Here is a 20,071-nt window from a genome sequence, read left to right as displayed (position 1 = left end):
GGTCAAGGGCATGTACCTTGGTTGTGGGCACATCCCCAGTAGGAGGTATGCAGGAGGCAGCTGATTGATGTTTCTCTCTCATTAATGTTTCTAACTCTCTTTCCCTCTCCCTTCCTCTCTGTAAAAAATCAATTAAAAAAAAAATGTTGACCTCCAGAAAAGTCCTTGAGTAAGCACCCTGAAGAAACAAAATAACTGGTTCACTGGGGGCCGGTGCCTTGAAGGAAGCGCCTTGGGAAGGTGCGCTGGAAAGGCAGGTCTCCACAGCCTTGGAAACGCAGACCCTGCTTAGAAACCACTTCCGAGTGCAGGTGACCTCCCGTCCTCCTTTACCATTAGTTCCTTGTTGACTTTGCCACTAGGAATGTGCAGTCCTGTACCTGTTTGCCTCCAGGTCTAGTCCTCGCCCTGCCCTGCCCTGCCCTGTGCTGTGTCACAGGAAAGCTGGTCCCTTTTAGGATGTTGCTCAGGCTTCTGTGTCTGTTGGCACAGAAGCTCCACCAGTGCCAGGCACCAGGAGGAGTTTGGAGTAGGGAGAAAGAGTAAAACTCCAAGGTACTTACAGGGGTCTTAGCTTCTGCCCGATGCCTTGGGCTCTGGGCCACAGTAACACCACTGCTTCTCTCTGTCCCTGCTGTTACTCAGCTCCAGATTGTCTTTTTGGGATGCCCAACTCTCCATTTGGGATGCCCAATTCTCTGCTACCAATTCTCTGCTTCCTTCCTCGTAAAATTCACAGATTCGTTTGTTTTTCTCTTAGGCCTCCAAGGGATAAAATAACCGATACAAAAAGCTTGGCACTTTTAGAGAAACTATGGTTCTAGGAACAGTTGGGGGCCAGGGTTGTGTATGTGTGAAAAGCAGTGATGGCTTAAGGATGCAATGGTTCTAGTCCCAGGCAGTGCTCAGATGTCTTTTAGCCACTTGGAGAGGACACCACCCACCCCCAGTTCTGAATGTTGGGAAATATTACTTAGTGTCACCTGAAATTCTGCCAATGAGAAATTTCATTGGCATAGTTAACCAGCACCCTCTGTAAAAAATTAAAAAAAAAGACCTTTGAAGATGCAAGTTCTGTCAGTATGTCGCCCCTCTTGGTGTGCATGTTTCTTGTCCCGGTGCTCTTCTGTCAGGGCCAAGAGAGTGGTTTTGGAGAGTGGTGCTGTTTTGTTGAGAGAGGGTAGGTTCTACTTCCTGTAAGAGCAGTGTTCTAATGTTGGTCCCAGGGCTCCGTCTTCATTGGGAAATTTTCACAGAGAAATGCTTGGTATATTCCTTAGAGAAAAAGCAGGCTCTAGTATACTACGTAGACATGTACAAATACATAGAAACAGCATAAAACTATTAATGGTTATCAAATAATGGTTATCATTGGCTGATGGCATTTCAGGTAAATTTTTTCCTTCATATGTAATTTTTAAAAAATATATTTTTATTGATTTCAGAGAGGAAGGGAGAGGGAGAGAGAGAAATATCAGTGATGAGAGAGAATCATTGATGGGCTGCCTCCTACATGCCCCCTACTGGGGATTGAGCCCAAAACCTGGGTATGTGCCCTTGACCGGAATCGAACCCAGGACCTTTCAGTCCATAGGCTGACGCTCTATCCACTGAGCCAAACCAGCTAGGGCTTCATATGTAATTTTTAAATTACAAGATGTTTTATAATCGGGAGGACAGTAAATATGAGGGGAGTCTGGCTCAGGGATTGGCAGGTAGGAGGCTGGACAAAGATGAAAAAGAGATGGACTGTCGGAAAAAAAGAGTGTTTTGGTTTGGTTTAACAGAAATGTTACTGTAGGCCAGCTCCATTCACTAGAAAGGAATTTTTATTCCTTCCTCTGTTCTCTGGACTCAGAACTCCAGCTAGTGATATCCAGGCCTATTCAGCTGTATTGCAGATTAAGTAAACTTTATGGGCTAGCCTAGAAGCTGAAACTGTTTTTGTGTGTGTGTGTGTGTGTGTGTGTGTGTGTGTGTGTGTGTGTATAGCATTTTAAAAAATAACTAATGTAATCTTAAATCCCAGTCAATTTAGACAGTAATGCTATTTTTAAGGGGGAGACTGGGGAGACAGTGTCTCTTTTGTTCCCTTCTCTACACCCAGTGAGTAGCATAGGGTCTGACACACATGAGGGCTCCATAAATACTTGTGGAATGAGTAAGTGAATGCTTAGGTGAATGAACATCTGTCTTCTCCCCAACAGAAACACACAGATACTCAGTGGTTGAGTGCCCTGAGTTGGCTCTAAGACTGGAAAGGTAGAAACATGGCCCACTCTTAGCCTCATTAAGAACACTCCAGGTCCAAAAAAACAACTGTCCAGCCTCAGAGCTAAGAAGTCAGAATCCTGGCCTGATGAAGAACTGAACCAATACTTAGCGATCATCTGGTCCAGGAGTAAAAGCTAACTTTAGTAATGTTTTCGTTTCACTAGCCAAGACTTGCCTGTACTTGAAAATTACTACCCTTTCTTTCCTCCCTCAACAATGTTAAATACCCAATTTCTTCTCTGGGTATACTTGTGCTAAAATACATTTTCTCTTTTATTCATTCATTACCTATTTGATGATAGTCTTCTGTGTGAGGCACTGGTAACTGCATATGTGGTGATGAACAGAGGAGGCATGGTTCCCATCTCAAAGAGTTTAGAGTAAATGAAAAGATGGTGTATACCACTCACTGACATGAACAGTTGACTAGGGAGAATGGATTGCTTCCAGGTTAGAGTTGCTCTACCGAGCAAAGGCCTCTTCTCTTCCTAGTGATTTGCTTTATCACCATAACAACTCAGTATGTTTCTCCACCTGCAGAAAAATTAATCTGTCTCCGATAGATGTGTGGGCAAAGTTTTTATATCTGTTCTCTCCTGACAGGTAAACTTTAATGAGCCCTTATCCATGCTTCAGCGCCTTACTGAAGATCTGGAATACCATGAGCTGTTAGATCGAGCTGCAAAATGTGAGAACTCTCTAGAACAGCTCTGTTATGTTGCAGCTTTCACCGTGTCTTCCTACTCCACTACTGTCTTCCGTACCAGCAAGCCATTCAACCCACTCCTTGGGGAGACTTTTGAACTAGACCGATTAGAAGAGAACGGGTTCCGATCCCTCTGTGAGCAGGTAAAGGTGCTTCGGGGCGGTGACACGTTTTCTTTTTTAAGAAAGGCATGATTTGTTGGTTGTCCCTCCCCACCCCGCTACTCCCCTGGTGTTGTGTTTGCAGAAATTCCAGTCCCCGTCATCCCACACTGCCTTCTTTTCCTCAGGCTTCTACGCTGGTATGGGTGTAAAAATGGCAAGTATGAATTTCAGGTGTTCACCACCAGTTACTAGGCAATACCTTCTCCTTCTCCTTTCTTCTTTAATTTGAATCACTGATTTCTTCAAGGTGAGTCATCATCCCCCGGCTGCTGCACACCATGCTGAGTCCAAAAATGGCTGGACGTTGCGTCAGGAAATCAAAATCACCAGCAAGTTTCGAGGCAAATATCTCTCCATTATGCCCCTTGGTAAGGCTACCATCTTTGTAAGAACTAGTGCTCCTGGAATGAGGAACCTCTGGCATGGTAGAGTCAGGAGACTGAAAGGCTGATTTGGGCCCTGAACCTTATTGCTAGCTCTACGCAAGTCATTTAACTTCTCACCTGTTGATTGAGTGAGGAGGTATGAGGCTTTAAGGACCTACCCAATTATACATTTTTTTGGTCTTCTTAGCTATATTTAATTCAGCTTTAAGTATTATTTTAAAATATAAATTCTAAACATACAAAAAAATTCTATCTCTTAACTGGTATTTTCTCTTATTACCCTCGCAATTGAGTTCTCTCTATAAATAAAAAATATTGTGACTACATGGTTAGGTTTCTCAGCTATCCCTCCCCCTTCTCCTCCTCTCTTCTCCTTTCTACCCTCTCTTCCTCCATTGGATGGGTTAGATATCATTTATGTAAAGGCTGACTTCCATGTAAGAGGAAACTTTCTTTTTTTTGTTAATTCTCATCCAAGGATATTTTTCCATTGATTTTCAGAGAGAGTGGAAAGGAGAGAGAAAGACAGAGAAACATCGATGTGAGAGACACATCAATTGGTTGTCTCTTTGCATGCACCCTGACCAGGGCTGGGGATTAAGCCTGCAACCACGGTACATGCCCTTGACTGGTATCGAACCTGCGACACTGCAGTCCTTGGGCCTTTGCTCTATTCACTGAGCCAAACCGACTAAGGCAGGAAATTTTATTTTAAAAGATCCATACCCTAGCCAGTTTGGCTCAGTGGATAGAGTGCCGGCCTGCGGACCGAAGGGTCCTGGGTTCAATTCCCGTCAAAGGCACATACCTCCATTGTAGGCTCCTCCCCGGCCTGGGCCCTGATCCAGGCTTGTGCAGGAGGCAACCAATCGATGTGTTTCTCTCATCCATATTTCTCTCTGTCTCTTCCCCTCCCTTCCAATCTCTCTAAAAATCAATGGAAAAATATCCTTGGGTGAATATTTAAAAAAACAAGCACAAAACATGAAAGATCCTATTGGATTACAAGTTAGTTTTGCACCAAGATCAAGAAGATCAGGCCTGGGAATAGGAATCCTAATATACAGTGTTAGGATTTTTAGGGGAAATGTAGCAGAGATTCTCGATACTCTGTTGAACTAGAGCAGCCCATGTTTGGCCATGTGTGTACTGAAGAGCAAATGCCAATCTGCATAAAAAGAAGCACAAAGCAGGCAGAGAGAAACCAAATAGCTCTCTAGAGTCAGCTGACAGTACCTGCCTGAGCTCCTACGGTTTTCTGTGTCCTGGTTTCGTATTCCAGGAAGCCTGGCTGCAGTGTTTGATTAGTGCACTGCAATCATCTTTAAAATATATATATATATATATTATTGATTTCAGAGAGGAAGGGAGAGGGAGAAAGAGATAGAAACATCAATGATGAGAGAGAATCATTGATTGGCTGCCTCCTGCACACTCCCTACTGGGGATTGAGCCCGCAACCCAAGCACATGCCTTTGACTGGAATTGAACCTGAGACCCTTCAGTCCGCAGGCGGAGGCTCTATCCACTGAGCCAAACCAGCTAGGGCAGCAATCGTCTTTTTTAATGAGTTCCCTTTCTCTCAGAAACAGAAAATATGGCAGATATAGTGAAAACTAGAAATTAGCCAGGAAAAAAACCAGGAATGTTTATAATTACAAAAGGAGAAAAGAAGCTGGAGTGTTAATTCTGTTACTTCATGATTAATATGCGAAAGGCTTGTAGATAAAAAGGAGACCAAGCACTTTTGGTCTTGATCTTTACTGAGGATCTTTAAAAAGGTTCCAATTGCTTAATTATCTTTAAAGCTAATAATTTCAGAAGTATTAAGTTAAGAGTAGTAAATACCTGGGATATTCACACCTAATTTTCAGAACTAGGGTCATATTGTAATAGGACTTTTCACCTGCGAGGCCACTTGAGGATCTCCAAAAAGATGGATTATATTTAATTCTAAGGAGGGTCGTGTGTACATTTAAAAAATAGGAATAGCCTGGCCGGCGTGGCTGAGTGATTGAGCATCGACCCATTAGCCAGAGGGTCACTATTTAATTCCTGGTCAGGGCACATGCCTGGGTTGGGGGCTCGATCTCCAATGGGGGTATGTAGGAGGCAGCCTATCGATGATTCTCTCTCATCAATGATGTTTCTCTCTCTCGCCCTCTCCCTTCCTCTCTGAAATCAATAAAAATATCTTTTAAAAATTCCCTTTTATCCATTCTCCCAATTTCTAAGTGTTGTTTTTTTATTAGAGTGTTTAATCAATTTACGTTTATTATAAGTACTAATCAGGTAGGGCTTACATCCACTATTTGGTATGTTTTTTGTACATCCTATGTCTTTTTTTGTTCCTCTATTCCTCCATTAGTACTTTTTTTTATATTAAGTAGATATTTTTTTAAATTTACCGTTTTAGTTCCCTTGTTATTTCTTATTTATTTATTTATTAAATATAATTTATTGATTTTTTAAAATATATTTTATTGATTTTTTACAGAGAGGAAGAGAGAGGGATAGAGAGTTAGAAACATCGATGAGAAACATCGATCAGCTGCCTCCTGCACACCCCCCACTGGGGATGTGCCCGCAACCAAGGTACATGCCCTTGACCGGAATCGAACCTGGGACCTTTCAGTCCGCAGGCCGACGCTCTATCCACTGAGCCAAACCGGTTTCGGCCCTTGTTATTTCTTTTACTGTATTTTATTTATTTATTTATTTATTTATTTATTTATTTATTTATTTATTTTGTATAGTAAAGGTGGAATTTATTAAAGAACAAGTACAGATTCCCATGTGGGGAGGGAGAAAGAGTCCCCTTTTACTGTATTTTTAAAGGTATTTTTATAGTGGGTATCCTGCATATTACAATTAACTTCTAATAATCTAGTGCAGGTTAATACCAATTTTTAAAAAATATATATTTTATTGATTTTTTACAGAGAGGAAGGGAGAGGGATAGAGAGTTAGAAACATCGATCAGCTGCCTCCTGCACACCCCCTACTGGGGATGTACCCGCAACCAAGGTACATGCCCTTGACTGGAATCGAACCCAGGACCCTTCAGTCCGCAGTCCGATGCTCTATCCACTGAGCCAAACCGATTAGGGCAATACCAATTTAATTTCAATACTGTACAAAAACTTTGCCACCTATATGGATCCATTACCTTTCCCCTGCTTTGTGCTTTTATTTTCATATAAATTGTATTTTTTTTTACATTATAATTCCATTAACATAGGTTTATAACTGTTGCTTTATACAGTTGTCTTTTAACTCATATATAAGAAAAAAATAGTTGCAAGCAAAAAATACATTTGTACTGTCTTTTATATAGTTTAATTGTAGTTTTCTTTACTGATCTCTCTATTTCTCAATGTAGATTTAAGTTACTGTCTAGTGTCCTTTCATTTCAGCCTGAAGGACTAGTATTTCTTGGAGGGCAGACCTGCTAGCTAGGCATTCTTTCAGGTTTTGTTTAGCTGGGAATGTCTTATGTTCTCCTTTGTTTAATAAGAATATGTTTGCTGGATATAGAATTTTTGGTTTGACAATTTTTTACCTTCAGCATTTTGAATGTGTCATAATGTGTCATCCTACTGCCTTCTGGCCACCATGGTTTCTGACAGTCTTATTGAGGAGCACTTCTATGTAGTACATCACTTCTTAGATTCAAGATTTGTCTTGTCCTTTTTTTTTTTTTTTTTTTAATATATTTTTATTGATTCCAGAGAGGAAGGGAGAGGGAGAGAGAAGTAGAAACATCAATGATGAGAGAGAATCATTGATCCGCTGCCTCCTGCACGCCCTACACTGGGGATTGAGCCTGCAACCTGGGCATGTGCTCTTGACTGGAATCTAATCTGGGACCTTTCAGTCCACTGAGCCAAACCTACTAGAGCTTGTCCTTGTCTTTTAATAGTTTGATTATGATAGACTTCGGTGTGGTGCTCTTTGAGTTTATCCTACATGGAGTTCATTGAGCTTCTTGGCTATGTAGATTAAGGTGTTTGTCAATTTTGGGGAATTTCTGGCCTATATTTCTTCAACTACTCCAACTCTTATCACCATTTCAGGCAGCTCTTGTGTTAAAGCATCACTTGCCACTGATGGTTTTGATAATCACCCCAGGGAAAAGGCTGTTCAAGGTGACCAGGTGCTGAGTCAGGTCAAATAAAGATAAGCCCTGTGAGTGGGAGTTTACCAGGAACCACCACAATGGTCAGGTAATGACAGTGTTTTGAAGATGGGGCTTTTAGGGAGCTTCATACTTGTGAAGTTTGAGGTTCCCCAAAAATGTTTGCTAGGCTGAAATTAAGGCTACTGCCAAGCTGGTGAGAGTAGGGTGGGAAGAGAGCAAGTTAAAATGCCTGCCACATAGCTCATTTTTCTTACTGTGATTCAGCCATTTGTCTTGAATAAATGCTGCTTGAATTATTGTAAGCCTTTGTTTAATTTCCAGAGATCTAAAATATTTGATTATGATAATTTTTGCTAGTATTCTTGTTGATTTTGTTGAGCAGATATATGGAAGTCCTTACCCCACCATTCTGGAAGTGGCTTCCCCTTCATACATTTGAAATGGCTCTGTGTTTGTTTATGTATTTTTTATTATTATATTTTTAAATTAAATCTTTGTTGTTGGAACTATTACATATGCCCCTGCTTTTCCCCTATTGATCCCTTCTAGCCCACTCCCACCCTGTAAGAGCATAAATTGTGTTGTTTTAAGCCATTAAGTTGTGTCAGTTGGTTGCAGCAGCCACATGAAATAAATATGGGGGATAATAGTGTTTATAGCTGAAGTATTAACAGTTAACTGAGTGTCACTATATGCCAAGAAATATTCTAGGTGCTATGGGTGTAGTGGTGAACAAAAGCCATTTTGCTCTCATTTAGCTTGCATTCTTTTCTTAAGTAGACAAAAATAAATATATAAATAACTTTATATGTGGTAAATCTATGGAGAAAATAAAGTGGAGATAGGGGTTAATGAGAAGTGTATGTGTCTGTGTGTCTGTGTGTGGTTCCTTGGATAGGGTGGTCAAGGAAATCCTCCCTGAAAAGGTTACATCAACCAAAAGATGATTTGGGGGAGAACATTCCAGGCAGAGTGAACCTGAAAGATAAAGGTCCTGAGTTGGGGGCAAGCATAGCCTGTTTGAGAAGCAACAGGGCCACAGTAGGTAGTTCAGAGTGAGCGAGGAGTAACATGATGGATGAGTTGAGAGGGTTTTGTTCTAATTATAGTGGAAAGTCATTGAGAGATTTTTTGCAGTGTTAAGTTGATATGCCATGTTTTAAACACATTATTTTGACTAGAGACTTTAAGGGAGCAAAAGTGGAAGCTGGGAGACCAAAAAGAAGTTGTTACTTGCCAGAAGAGGTTCTGGCAAGAGATGATGGTGGTTTAGACTGCAGTGGTGGTGGGAGAGGTGTTGAGCAAGAGATTTGGATATATTTTTAAGATGGTTGTGAAGATGAAGTGAGATGAGATATGAGGAGAACCTAGCACAGTGTCTGGTTCACAGTAGTGCTCTCACAGAGTTGTAGTATTATTGTCAGTGTCATTGTCATCATCATCATCTGCTGTAGCTACCAGGGATACTTTAATCTTTTGTGCAAGAAAGGCACACCTAAGCTACATGTGTTCTTTTCACTAGTGGTTACAGAGGGAATTGACTGTTATTTTATATATGTCAAAATAATAAAAATATATATATCTTTAAATTTTTTTATTATTTTGAATCTTCAGTCACCTCTGTTCAACCAACTAACTGATTTTGATTTGGTATTCATTGGAGATTAACTCATAGGAACAGGAGGAGACTATATCCACTGAGTGCTTATTATGTGTCAAGCATGTTACTGAGTAAATAAGCATTTACTGCACAAGATATGATTACCCCAAATTTACAGATGGATGAAACTGAGGCCTAAGAAAGTTAAAAACATTCCCAGGGTGTAGTACGTAATGCAGTTCTGACACTAACCACCCAGGTTAATACCAACTACATAAGATAAGGGTACAGTCTCCAATAAGTCAGCCCTCACTTTAGATGTCAGCCAGAAGTTTGGAGATCCCTAGGCCACCTGCATATCTGACTAACTGACTATAAATTTAGGGGTTCCCACGACTCCTTCAGGTTCAATAATTTGCTAGAATGACTTACAGGACTCAGGAAAATGTTATACTCATTATGACAGTTTTATTACAAAGGGTACAAGTCAGGACCAGCCAAATGAAGACACACATAGGGAGGGTCCTGAACATGGAGCTTCCATGCCCTCTCCCCATGGAATCAGGGAGCATGACCCTCTTGGCACGTTGATGTGTTTACCCACCAGGAAGTGCCTCCAGGTTTCACTGTCCAGAGGTTTCATTTATGTAGGTGTGGTTGACTGAATCATGGGCCTGGTGATTGAACTCAATGTCCAGGTCTCCTTCCCTCCTGGAGGGAAGGGAATATCATTTCCAAGAGGTCGGGAGATCCAGCCTTTATCAGGTAACTCTCTGAGTCATGGTTAATCTTTCTGGCCTGCCCTCATCCTGAACCATCTTGTTAGCATAAGCTATCTAGGGCCCTACCAAGATGACTCTTTGACAAACCTTCAGGATCCCCATGAATAACAAAACATTACTATCACTTGGGAAATTCCAAGGATGTAGAGGTTTCTTCCCAGGAACCATGGACAAAAAGCAGACAAATTCTTTATTACACAACACTGGGTCACAAATCTAATGAGTAGTGGAGCCAGGACTTAATCCAGTTCTATCTGATTTCAAAGCCACAGCTCTATCCGCTACTCCTTTTTTATTGTTAAGGCCCTTAGATAAGTGATTTGCTGAAAGTCACACAGCTAGTTACCAAATATTAGGGCCTGGCCCCAGTACTAACAATGTATGCTACTTTCCACAATGCAGTTTTGTTTTTTCATGTTAGTTCAGATTTGACCTGTTCCTAGAAATTTTGCAGCTAGTATGGCAGTCACAGGTGGAGAAAAGATTGGGGGTTTTGCTTTCATTTTTATGTCTATGCTTGTGTACTCTTGCTTCCTAGCTAAGCTGTATCAGTTGTCAGTGTTTGTCATTATTTAGTTATGTTTTATTCACAAATTTTAAAATCAAGTGAAAAAATTAAGTCAGTGCTTCCATCATTTAAGAAGATTATTAATTCTGCCCTAGCCTGTTTGGTTCAGTGGTTAGAGCGTTGGCCTGCAGACTAAAGAGTTGCGGGTTTGATTCTGGTCAAGGGCACATATCTCTGTTGCAGATTCGGTCCCTGGCCCTCGGATGGGACAAGTTCAGGAGGCAACCAATTGTTATGTCTCTCTCACATCAATGTTTCTCTCTCTCTCTCTCTCTCTCTCTCTCTCTCTCTCTCTCTCTCTCTCTCTCTCTCATCCTCCCTTCTACTCTCTAAAAATCAATGGAAAAAATAGATGAGGATTAACAACAAAAAAAGATTATAAATTACTTTTAAAAATATATATTTTATTGATTTCTTATAGAGAGAAAGGGAGAGGGATAGAGAGTTAGAAACATCGATCAGCTGCCTCCTGCACACCCCCTACTGGGGATGTGCCCGCAACCGAGGTACATGCCCTTGACTGGAATCGATCCTGGGACCCTTGAGTCCACAGGCTGACACTCTATCCACTGAGCCAAACCCGTTAGGGCTATAAATTACTTTTTAACTTATTATTTTCCTTTTAAAAGTAAGAAATATTGAAAGAAGAAAATCCATTGTTTTTCTAGCTAACATGGTGCTATTTTTTTCTAATGTTGGGCTTAATTTGTATATCTCTCCCTGCTTCCAGGTACCATCCACTGTATTTTCAAGGAAACTGGTCACCACTACACTTGGAAGAAAGTTACCACAACAGTGCACAACATTATCGTGGGCAAGTTGTGGATCGATCAGGTGAGCGTGTATGCCCAACATGTTCCTGAAGCCCAGACTGTTGTTACTGGCTTATCAGTTTCTCCTGAGGAATTTCTCTTAGGCAGTAACCCCATTCTAATCTCCCCACGAGTTTCTATACCACAAATTATTATTTATAAATTACCAACTTGTAACATTCAGTGACTACTATAACTGTTGGGCCCTGTGAAGGATACAAGAAAATAATAGCCCTGGCTGATTTGGCTGAGTGGATAGAGCGTCGGCCTGCAGACGGAAGGGTTCTGGGTTCGATTCCGGTCAAGGGCACATGCCTGGGTCACGGGCTCAATCCCCACTAGGGAGCGTGCAGGAGGAGGCTGATCCATGATTCTCTTATCGATGATGTTTCTCTCTCTCCCTCCCTCTCTCTTCCTCTCTGAAATCAATAAAAATAAAAAAATAAAATAATAAAACACAACTCCCACTCTTCATTCTTTCATTATTCATTAGATGTTTACTTCCAGGCAGATTATCAGGTCCTAAAGATACAAAGTCAGATGAAACGTTGTCCTTCGAAGAGTTATTGTATCATTGCATATGTGACTAATTTGTTTAGGTGGAAAGTCTAACAAAATACTCTATGGGAAGAGGTGTACTAATGTATCTGTTTAACTGTCGATATGTGCTTAAGACAATGATTTTGCAGTAAATTCAGAAAAGAGAGGGAATGTTCTCTTAACTGTCAGGAAAAGCTTCATGGCAGATAATAGGGAATAAAGTGTAGAAAGGCCTGCAACACGTAACCTTGAAATTATGAGTCTAATATATATATTTTTTTACCTCACCCAAGGATATTATTTTTATTGATTTTTAGAGAGAGAAACATTGATGTGAGAGAAACATTAATCAGTTGCCTCCATACGCTCCCCAACCAGGGATTGAACCCAAAACCTAGGCATGTGCCCCAGCCAGGAATCAAACCTGCAACCTTTTGGTGTATGGGATGACCCTCCAACCAACTAAGCCACCCAGCCAGGACTAGAATACTTTGATTTAAGCACAGAGTTGCCGAAGGGTTCCAGTGAGGATTGGTTTGGAAAAGTGAATTATGACATGAATATCAGTATATGTACTGAAGGTCAAATCATGGCACTAACATGTGACAACAATTTAAAGAAAAACAAAGCAAAGGTCATTTGGTCTTCATCCCAGGCTGGGATACCAAGATTACAAAGGAATTCCATAGCATCTCAAGGTTGGCTGAGACCTGAGTCTAAAGCAAGGGAATGCTGGAATGTAAGATAGTAAAGTAAGAATTATGAGGCATGGAGTTGGCATATATTCAAATCATCCAGTCTTAATAAAACTAATCCTTGTTTCTTTTCATTTTATAGTCTGGTGAAATTGATATTATAAATCACAAGACAGGAGACAAGTGCAATCTTAAATTTGTTCCTTATAGCTACTTTTCTCGGGATGTAGCAAGAAAGGTAAGAGAAGTTGGAATTTAACTTTTTTTATTTAGTGTGTATCCCTTAGAAAGCCTACTCCTTTGGGGCTGGGATAGATGGTTGGATGAATGGATGGGGAGGGAAGGAGGGTAGGAAGGAGGGAGAAAGAGAGAGAGAGAGACAGAGAGTGTCTAAATATATGTATCTCCAAAACATACATATATAACATATACACTGAGTGGCCAGATTATTATGATCTCTGAACACATAATAATCTGGCCACTCAGTGTGTGTGTGTGTGTGTGTGTGTGTGTGTGTGTGTGTGTGTGTATATATATATATATATATATATATATATATATATATATATATATATTAGAGGCCCGGTGCATGAATTTGTGCATGGGTGGGGTCCGGCCAGCCTGACCAGGGGAAGGGGACATGGGCGGTTGGCCAGCCTGCCTGCTGGTCAAACTCCTGGTTGAGGGGACAATTTGCATATTAGCCTTTTATTATATAGGATATACACTGAGTGGCCAGATTATTATGCGTTCAGAGATCATAATAATCTGGCCACTCAGTATATATATGGGGGGGGCCCGGTGTATGAATTCATGCATGGGTGGGGTCTGGCCAGCCTGGCCAGGGGGAGGGGACATGGGTGGTTGGCTGGCCTGCCTGCTGGTCGAACTCCTGGTCGAGGGGACAATTTGCATATTAGCCTTTTATTATATAGGATATACACTGAGTGGCCAGATTATTATGCATTCAGAGATCATAATAATCTGGCCATTCAGAGTGTGTGTGTGTGTGTGTATCTATATCTATATATCTATATATAGATATATAGATATATAGATATAGATACACACACACACATATACTAGGGGCCCAGTGCACGAATTCGTGCACTTTGAAAGGACCTGTGGGCAGTGAGGCTGCGGTGGGCACAGGGCCAAGTCTCGGCCCGTCCTCCGCGCCCCCACCTGGCTTCTCCTGCTGTGGCTCCCGGTCTCCTGTCTGCCGGCAGCTCTGCTCCCACCACCACCACTCCCATGTGTTGACAACGCCAGCCCTGCTCCCATCCGCTGATAGCACGGAGTGATTGGGGCTGGTGCTGTCAGTGGGTGCAAGCGGCTGCTGCCTGAACACCCCTCAGGAGCAGGGGGAGGTGGAGAAGCCCTGAGGGGCAATCAGGGCCGGCAGCTGCCGCTCGCACCCGGTGACAGCACCAAGAGATCACCAGCAGCAGGTGCAAGCGGCAGCTCTGGGCCCACTCTGGCGCTGGCAGCGGTGTGAGCGGGGCCGCCACCGGCAGCAGGTGTGAGCACCGGGCAGGACTGCGGTGCATGGGAGCAAAGAATTTTCAGTAACCACCAGAGGCTCTTGGTCTGGTGCCCCTGCTCACCTGCTCCATCATCCCTCCATGGTCAATGCCCACCGTGTTCTGCACTCTGCAGACACCTGCCATGTTCCATGCGTGCTCCCTGGTGGTCAGCGCACGTCATAGTGACCGGTTGTTCGGTTGTTCCCCCATTCAGGCTATTTGCATATTAGGGTTTTACATATATAGATGATGATTAAATAAAAAAAGAAGTAAAGGAGAAAGTCAGCAAGAAAGGAGACAGCATTGCATTACTAATCCAAATCCTTCTCTTTTCTGGGAAAGACTACAAGTAAAAAAGTAAAACTCAAGAGCAATGAGAGACAACATGGGAAACCAGAGGAAGGACTAATGAAAGGATTACAGGAAGAAGGCACAGGCACTTTGACCATGAGAATGAGTCTGAGCGAGAGGTGTGTTTATTCCTCAGTAGGAGAAGGGAGAGTGTAAAATAGTTAGGGATTTAAATTTGTGGCTCTCTCTGTATTCTGGAGAGAAGAAAATACCATAATTCTGAGTACCAGTCAGGCCCTTTTCCTACATAGTATTGTTGTAACAAAAATTCCTTTAATTCATGCCTTGCTTATTTTAAGCAGCTTTAAAAAATTTAACAAAATAATTTGGACGACTCCATGGTATTTGTCTTAATAGGATTTAACCAGTATTTACCCTAGGACTTTGGTTTCCAGAAGAGCAGGTAAGCTAACCCACAGTGACTATGGTCTGTACTCCAAAGCCCTGCTCTCCATCCTTGCAGGTGACAGGGGAAGTGACAGATCCATCAGGGAAGGTTCACTTTGTCCTGCTGGGGACGTGGGATGAGAAAATGGATTGTTTTAAAGTCCAGCCTGTCGTTGGGGAAAATGGGGGTGATGCTCGACAGAGAAGCTATGAAGCAGAGGAGAGCAGGGTCATGCTGTGGAAAAGGAACCCCTTGCCGTGAGTATCAGTGTGCATGCTGCCCAGATACCTCTGTGACCTCAACCTTGGGGTGATACTGATGACATTTCTGTGTTGCTTCCAACTTCATTATGTGAGGGGCTGAGCGAAAAAAGTCAGAACCTTTGGAGATATCACCAGAAGGTGGGCACTGGGTGACTGGAGTTGTAGCGTGCCTTACCCCAAGGATGTTCAAACTAACCAAACCGAATCTGCCAACCATATTTAGTGCTTTCTATAGTTCCTTTGGAATGTGGTTCAGAAGGACATTATTCTATAATTTAGAGCAAAACTTTTCAGGAGTGGCTGGAGGAGAGAGGTGCCTACTACCTGTTTACAATTTAGCCTAAAGGCCCAGCAGCAATGGAAAGCTTCCTGAGATAATGTTCAGGACTTGGAAAATAAATTAAGATGAAAGCCGTTTCCCTGTCAGGTTTAATATGTTCAGTCCATAGTAAGAGCCAAGATTATCCCCGAAAGAGGGTAAAAAGAAAGCAGAAGAAATAAGAATTTTCATTTAGTAGAATGTTTCCTTGTTCCTGATGAATTTCTCTCTACTTTCAGCTGAGCACAACACAAGCCCAGAAAACTGGAATTGAGTGGTGCTGGGGGAACCCGAAGGATGGTTCAGTTTGGGTGTCTCAATTCGGGGAGGGTGCCATGGTGCTCAAGTCTGCCCCTTTGCAGAACAGCCCGGAGCTGTTGTCTTCATCCAGCTGGGGCCTGGGCTCCCGCCTGACCCTTTTCCTTTCTCATCCTTTGCTTTTAGGAAGAATGCAGAAAACATGTACTACTTCTCAGAGCTTGCTCTAACTCTCAATGCCTGGGAAGCTGGCACTGCCCCCACAGACAGCCGATTGCGGCCCGACCAGAGGCTGATGGAAAATGGGCGCTGGGATGAAGCCAATGCTGAGAAGCAGCGCCTGGAAGAAAAGCAGAGACTCGCCAGAAAGAAGAGAGAAGCAGAAGCTGTGAAAGCCACAGAGGATGGTAACAAATCTACCCTCTTCTCCATTTCTTGATATGGGGAGACTGCCGGTGTGTTTGCGACTCTAATTCTGTTTTTCTTCACTCTCCCGTTTAGGCACACCCTACGATCCCTACAAGGCACTGTGGTTTAAGCGGGAGAAGGACCCCGTTACCAAGGAGTTAACCCATACTTACAGGGGGGGATACTGGGAGTGTAAAGAAAAGCAGGAGTGGACCGCATGCCCGGACATCTTCTGAACTGACAGTAATGAAAAGGAGGAGCAGTCAAAGGCCAAGAGGACAGAGGATGTGCGGGAAAGCTGGCTTTTGGGACCCTCTTACCCAGGGCTTTCCTCGAGTTTGTCTGTCTTAACCAATCATTTTTTCCAAATCAATCACCAGAAGCAGACACCAGTGGTGGTGATTGGCTGGTTGCCTTAGCTGACTGAAACTGAAATCAACATACTGGATGCCCATGTTTGTAAGGGAGAGGCTTAGTGGCTGAAAGGTAGTGTTATTCCACGTCTGCAAAGTCAGGTATTCTTGGCTCTTCCTTCTCCCTCTGCCCCTGTGTAAGGTGACGCCATCCAGCCTCCCCCTGTCGTGTCCTGCTCAGCCAAGATCTACACACGATTATGACGCAGGGGCATTTTGGTGCTGCTCAGAGCAAGAGCTGGTTTAAGAAGTTCCTTTAAAAAGAAACACGCAAGACTCACCAGCAGAGGCATCGTGCATGGCCGCGGTGGAGCTTAGGCATGACGATATGAAACGTTCACCAGGGGGCCCCTCTCATGGGTGTCGGTGCGCAGATAACTGCATCTTGGAACACTCGCCAGGGGGATTGTTCTGGAAGGTTGGAACATTGAGTTACATTCTTGGAAGTTTCTATCTTCACTCACGTAAAACACCCTCTGCTGTTCTCCATCTTCTTTGTCAACAACCGGAGGTCACTTCGGTGGTTGTCGGAGGGTTGCAGTGTCCTCACGAGGGGTTTTATGGACTTGCTCAGGCGGAGAACTTCTGAGAACACAGGCAGATGGAAGAAGACTGCCGCCACCTTTGCTTTCCCACGTCCTCCTCACCCCCACCCTTCATTGCCTTGCTCACTTCTCTTCTCTCTCGGCACAGGACCAGTTTGGGTCTGTGCTCCAGAGTGGAGCAAAACGTTACCTGTCCCGTTCTGCTCTGCAGAACTTGAGAGAAGCAGCTCATCTGGAATAAAAGTTGTCACCATCTCTCAAGCCCCACGGACTGGAGCCACCTATGGAATAATGTGTTAAATAACTGTATATTATATATATGTAGAGAAAAATCTAATTTTCTTGTTTGATTTTCCTTATTCCCATTAAGAATCTTGTTTTTTGATATCTCTGGTCTCCCCGGGACTGTCTCTTGGACATGGGGATGTGGGTCAGACCCTCCTCCGCTTACCATCCTGTAAGGGCAGACAGGCAGAACCTGAGCAGGGCCGTGTTTGGCAGCTACCGAATAAGGACATTATCCATGGCTTGTGTCATGGGGTGCCCACTACTGTCTGAAGTCTGTTCTAATTACCTGACTCTTGAAAATGAAATCCTAACTTCTTTCCTGCCTTTTTTCCATCTTATCAGGAAGAGTATGGGTCGAAAGTCAGGAGGGTAATTTCCCACTTCATTCTGCTTCTGTCCAAATCACAGCACACACAGCTGACTCCCAAAAGAACTTCCTTCAGAGGACATGGGGCTGGAAGCAGCATCACACAGGGTGGGTAAGAGAACCCCTATTGGGCCCTGGCTTCCTCCATTTTTTGTTCTGTATTTGTTTGAGTTGTCTTGTTCTGAAATCTCACCCCGTGCAACCCACCCTTGGTTGAGGATCACAAATTGAGGTGCCTTCCTTGTATGCCTTTTGTTTGTGTTTTTTATTTCTGTTCCTTAACTGCTGAGCCTCAGCCAGTGTGGGTCCCAGGGGCCACTGTCATTCCAGAGGAAGCCAGCCCTTCGGGAAGCTGGATTTATACCATTTATACGGGGAAACTGGTACTCTTGGTCTTCCCCACCTGCCCTTCCTCCCTTCCCAGCTGTGATGAACTTGAGAGGGGCAACTGCTGGGAATTTTCCTATGAAGAGCCCAATGCCCAGCATAAACAAGGGGTTGTCCTGGGCTTCTTTCAGGGAGGCCTATAAAAGCAAAGATATGATGAATCAGGCTTTAGACAGCGGGAATCCCTGATTAAATGAACTTCCCTCTTCCTGCCCCCACTTCTCTCTCCACCTTCTGCACCACACTTCCAGCCTGGTCCCCAGTCAGATTCCTGCCAATGGAAGAAGCTTCCAGTCCTTCAGGTGAAATAAAGTCACATGAAAACAAAACAAAACTATATATTTTTGGTTGTTTTGCTTTCTTGTTTTTTTTCCAAGAAAACTACTAAATTAAATAATTTTTAAAAAGTCATATTGTTTGTCTGATTCACTTCTACTAGGTAGGAAATGGTGGGGAGAGTGGGCCCAGGGGTGATCTGTTCTCGGGAATCTGGGATGATGATCTTCACAAACCAAAAGAAAAACGGCTCAGATCTCCAGGGGTTTCAGCTGTTGAACAGCACTCTGGAGCCCCGCTGCTGCAGTGTACTGTAATCATCAGTGTCCCACCTTGGTTATTAATTCCAGGCCTGTTTCACCTCAAAAATAACAATTGCATTTCTCTTTCTGTTTAGGTTCTTAAATTCTGAGCTGTTTCATATAGGGATTCAAATCTATATTTTGAAACGTAAACAAGCAAGTATTGATTTAAAGACCTTGGGGAGAAGGAACAGTGAAAATGCTCGTTTAGGTTTTCTCTGTAGAGTTCAGGGAGGGGAGGAGCGGGGCAGAGTAATCAAAGGGGCCTGGAGAGGCCTCCTAGGGAGCAAGCACAGGTCCCGCCCTGTGGGATGTGGGAGGCCTGCACACCTACTGAGCATCTGCGTGTGTTTGTGTGTGTGTGTGTTGGGGCGCTGAGAGGAACTCAGCATTGGTTTACACTTAAACAATCTGAAGAGGTTAATGTTACAATCACCATGTTGAATATGAAGAAAGGCACTGAAACGGCTAACCTACAATTCACTCAAGGTCACATAGCTGATTTGTTAGTCACATTGTTGGAATTCAAAGCTGGTTTGTTTAACCCTGGAGTTTGTGACCCCTACAACCTTGTGTTCTGGGAGAAACTGGGTTGGAAAGCCGCTGATAGTTGTTTCCTCCTGGATTAGATCACATCACGCAGAAATTCGCATTTCTGTTTCCAGGGACTTAATGTAGATAGTGCCATTTGGGGGTGTGGGGTGGGGGGATGGGGGGGGGGGTCCACCTGTAGGAAGGAGCATTCTTGAAGTCTAGCCTCGGGCTCCTTAAAGTCTCATGACTCTCGTGTCCACAACATTAGCTATGTTGTCAGGGATGTTTTTCTAACCTGGTTCTGGGGAGGCCATTTATCTGTTTAAGTCATTTGCCTGATTCCCAACGCTGGACTAGATGTTAAGTTTCAGCAATGTTTTTTGGGGGGGAGCTAAAAACCATCCCAGTAGACATTAGTTAGAGCTGCGTCCTGCAATCTTGAATACCACTGCGGTATGTAATTTCCTCCACTAGCAGCAGTCAAATGTACCTGAAACATTTTAATACTCCCTCCTTTAGTCCTTTAATGGGCTACTGTGACATGATGGGATGGGATACGGATCCTGAGGGGTCCAACCACACTCATGATTCAAAATTGATGACTCAGCAAAATTACAAATTGCTATGCTTGTGAGGGACCTCTGAAGCCCCACAAAAATGTTAAGCCCATACATTTCAAGGGTCTGCTTGACTTCCAGCAAGATGAGTGAAAACCAACGTATAGTCCTACAAGGTGGCATAAAAAACGTCTTTGGAATTTATTCACATTGAGGGTATA

The 20,071-nt window shown here is 43.2% G+C and overlaps 1 protein-coding gene across 1 annotated transcript in view; it reads left to right on the top strand.

Moving 5' to 3' along the window:
• Nucleotides 1–18,592, top strand: part of OSBP (oxysterol binding protein) — a 34,591-nt gene extending 15,999 nt beyond the window's left edge. The window contains exons 8-14 of the mRNA XM_079786922.1: nucleotides 2,878–3,123; nucleotides 3,392–3,512; nucleotides 11,352–11,455; nucleotides 12,811–12,906; nucleotides 15,009–15,190; nucleotides 15,960–16,180; nucleotides 16,275–18,592. Coding sequence (XP_079643048.1) covers nucleotides 2,878–3,123; nucleotides 3,392–3,512; nucleotides 11,352–11,455; nucleotides 12,811–12,906; nucleotides 15,009–15,190; nucleotides 15,960–16,180; nucleotides 16,275–16,417 — 1,113 coding nt within the window. The 3' untranslated portion in view covers nucleotides 16,418–18,592. The remainder of the gene's footprint in view (nucleotides 1–2,877; nucleotides 3,124–3,391; nucleotides 3,513–11,351; nucleotides 11,456–12,810; nucleotides 12,907–15,008; nucleotides 15,191–15,959; nucleotides 16,181–16,274) is intronic.
• Nucleotides 18,593–20,071: the final 1,479 nt, after the last annotated feature.

The sequence above is a fragment of the Cnephaeus nilssonii genome, assembly GCF_951640355.1.
Source record: "Cnephaeus nilssonii genome assembly, chromosome: 13".
In the NCBI taxonomy this organism is placed as follows: domain Eukaryota; kingdom Metazoa; phylum Chordata; class Mammalia; order Chiroptera; family Vespertilionidae; genus Cnephaeus; species Cnephaeus nilssonii.
This window is presented reverse-complemented; position numbering and strand designations above follow the sequence as displayed.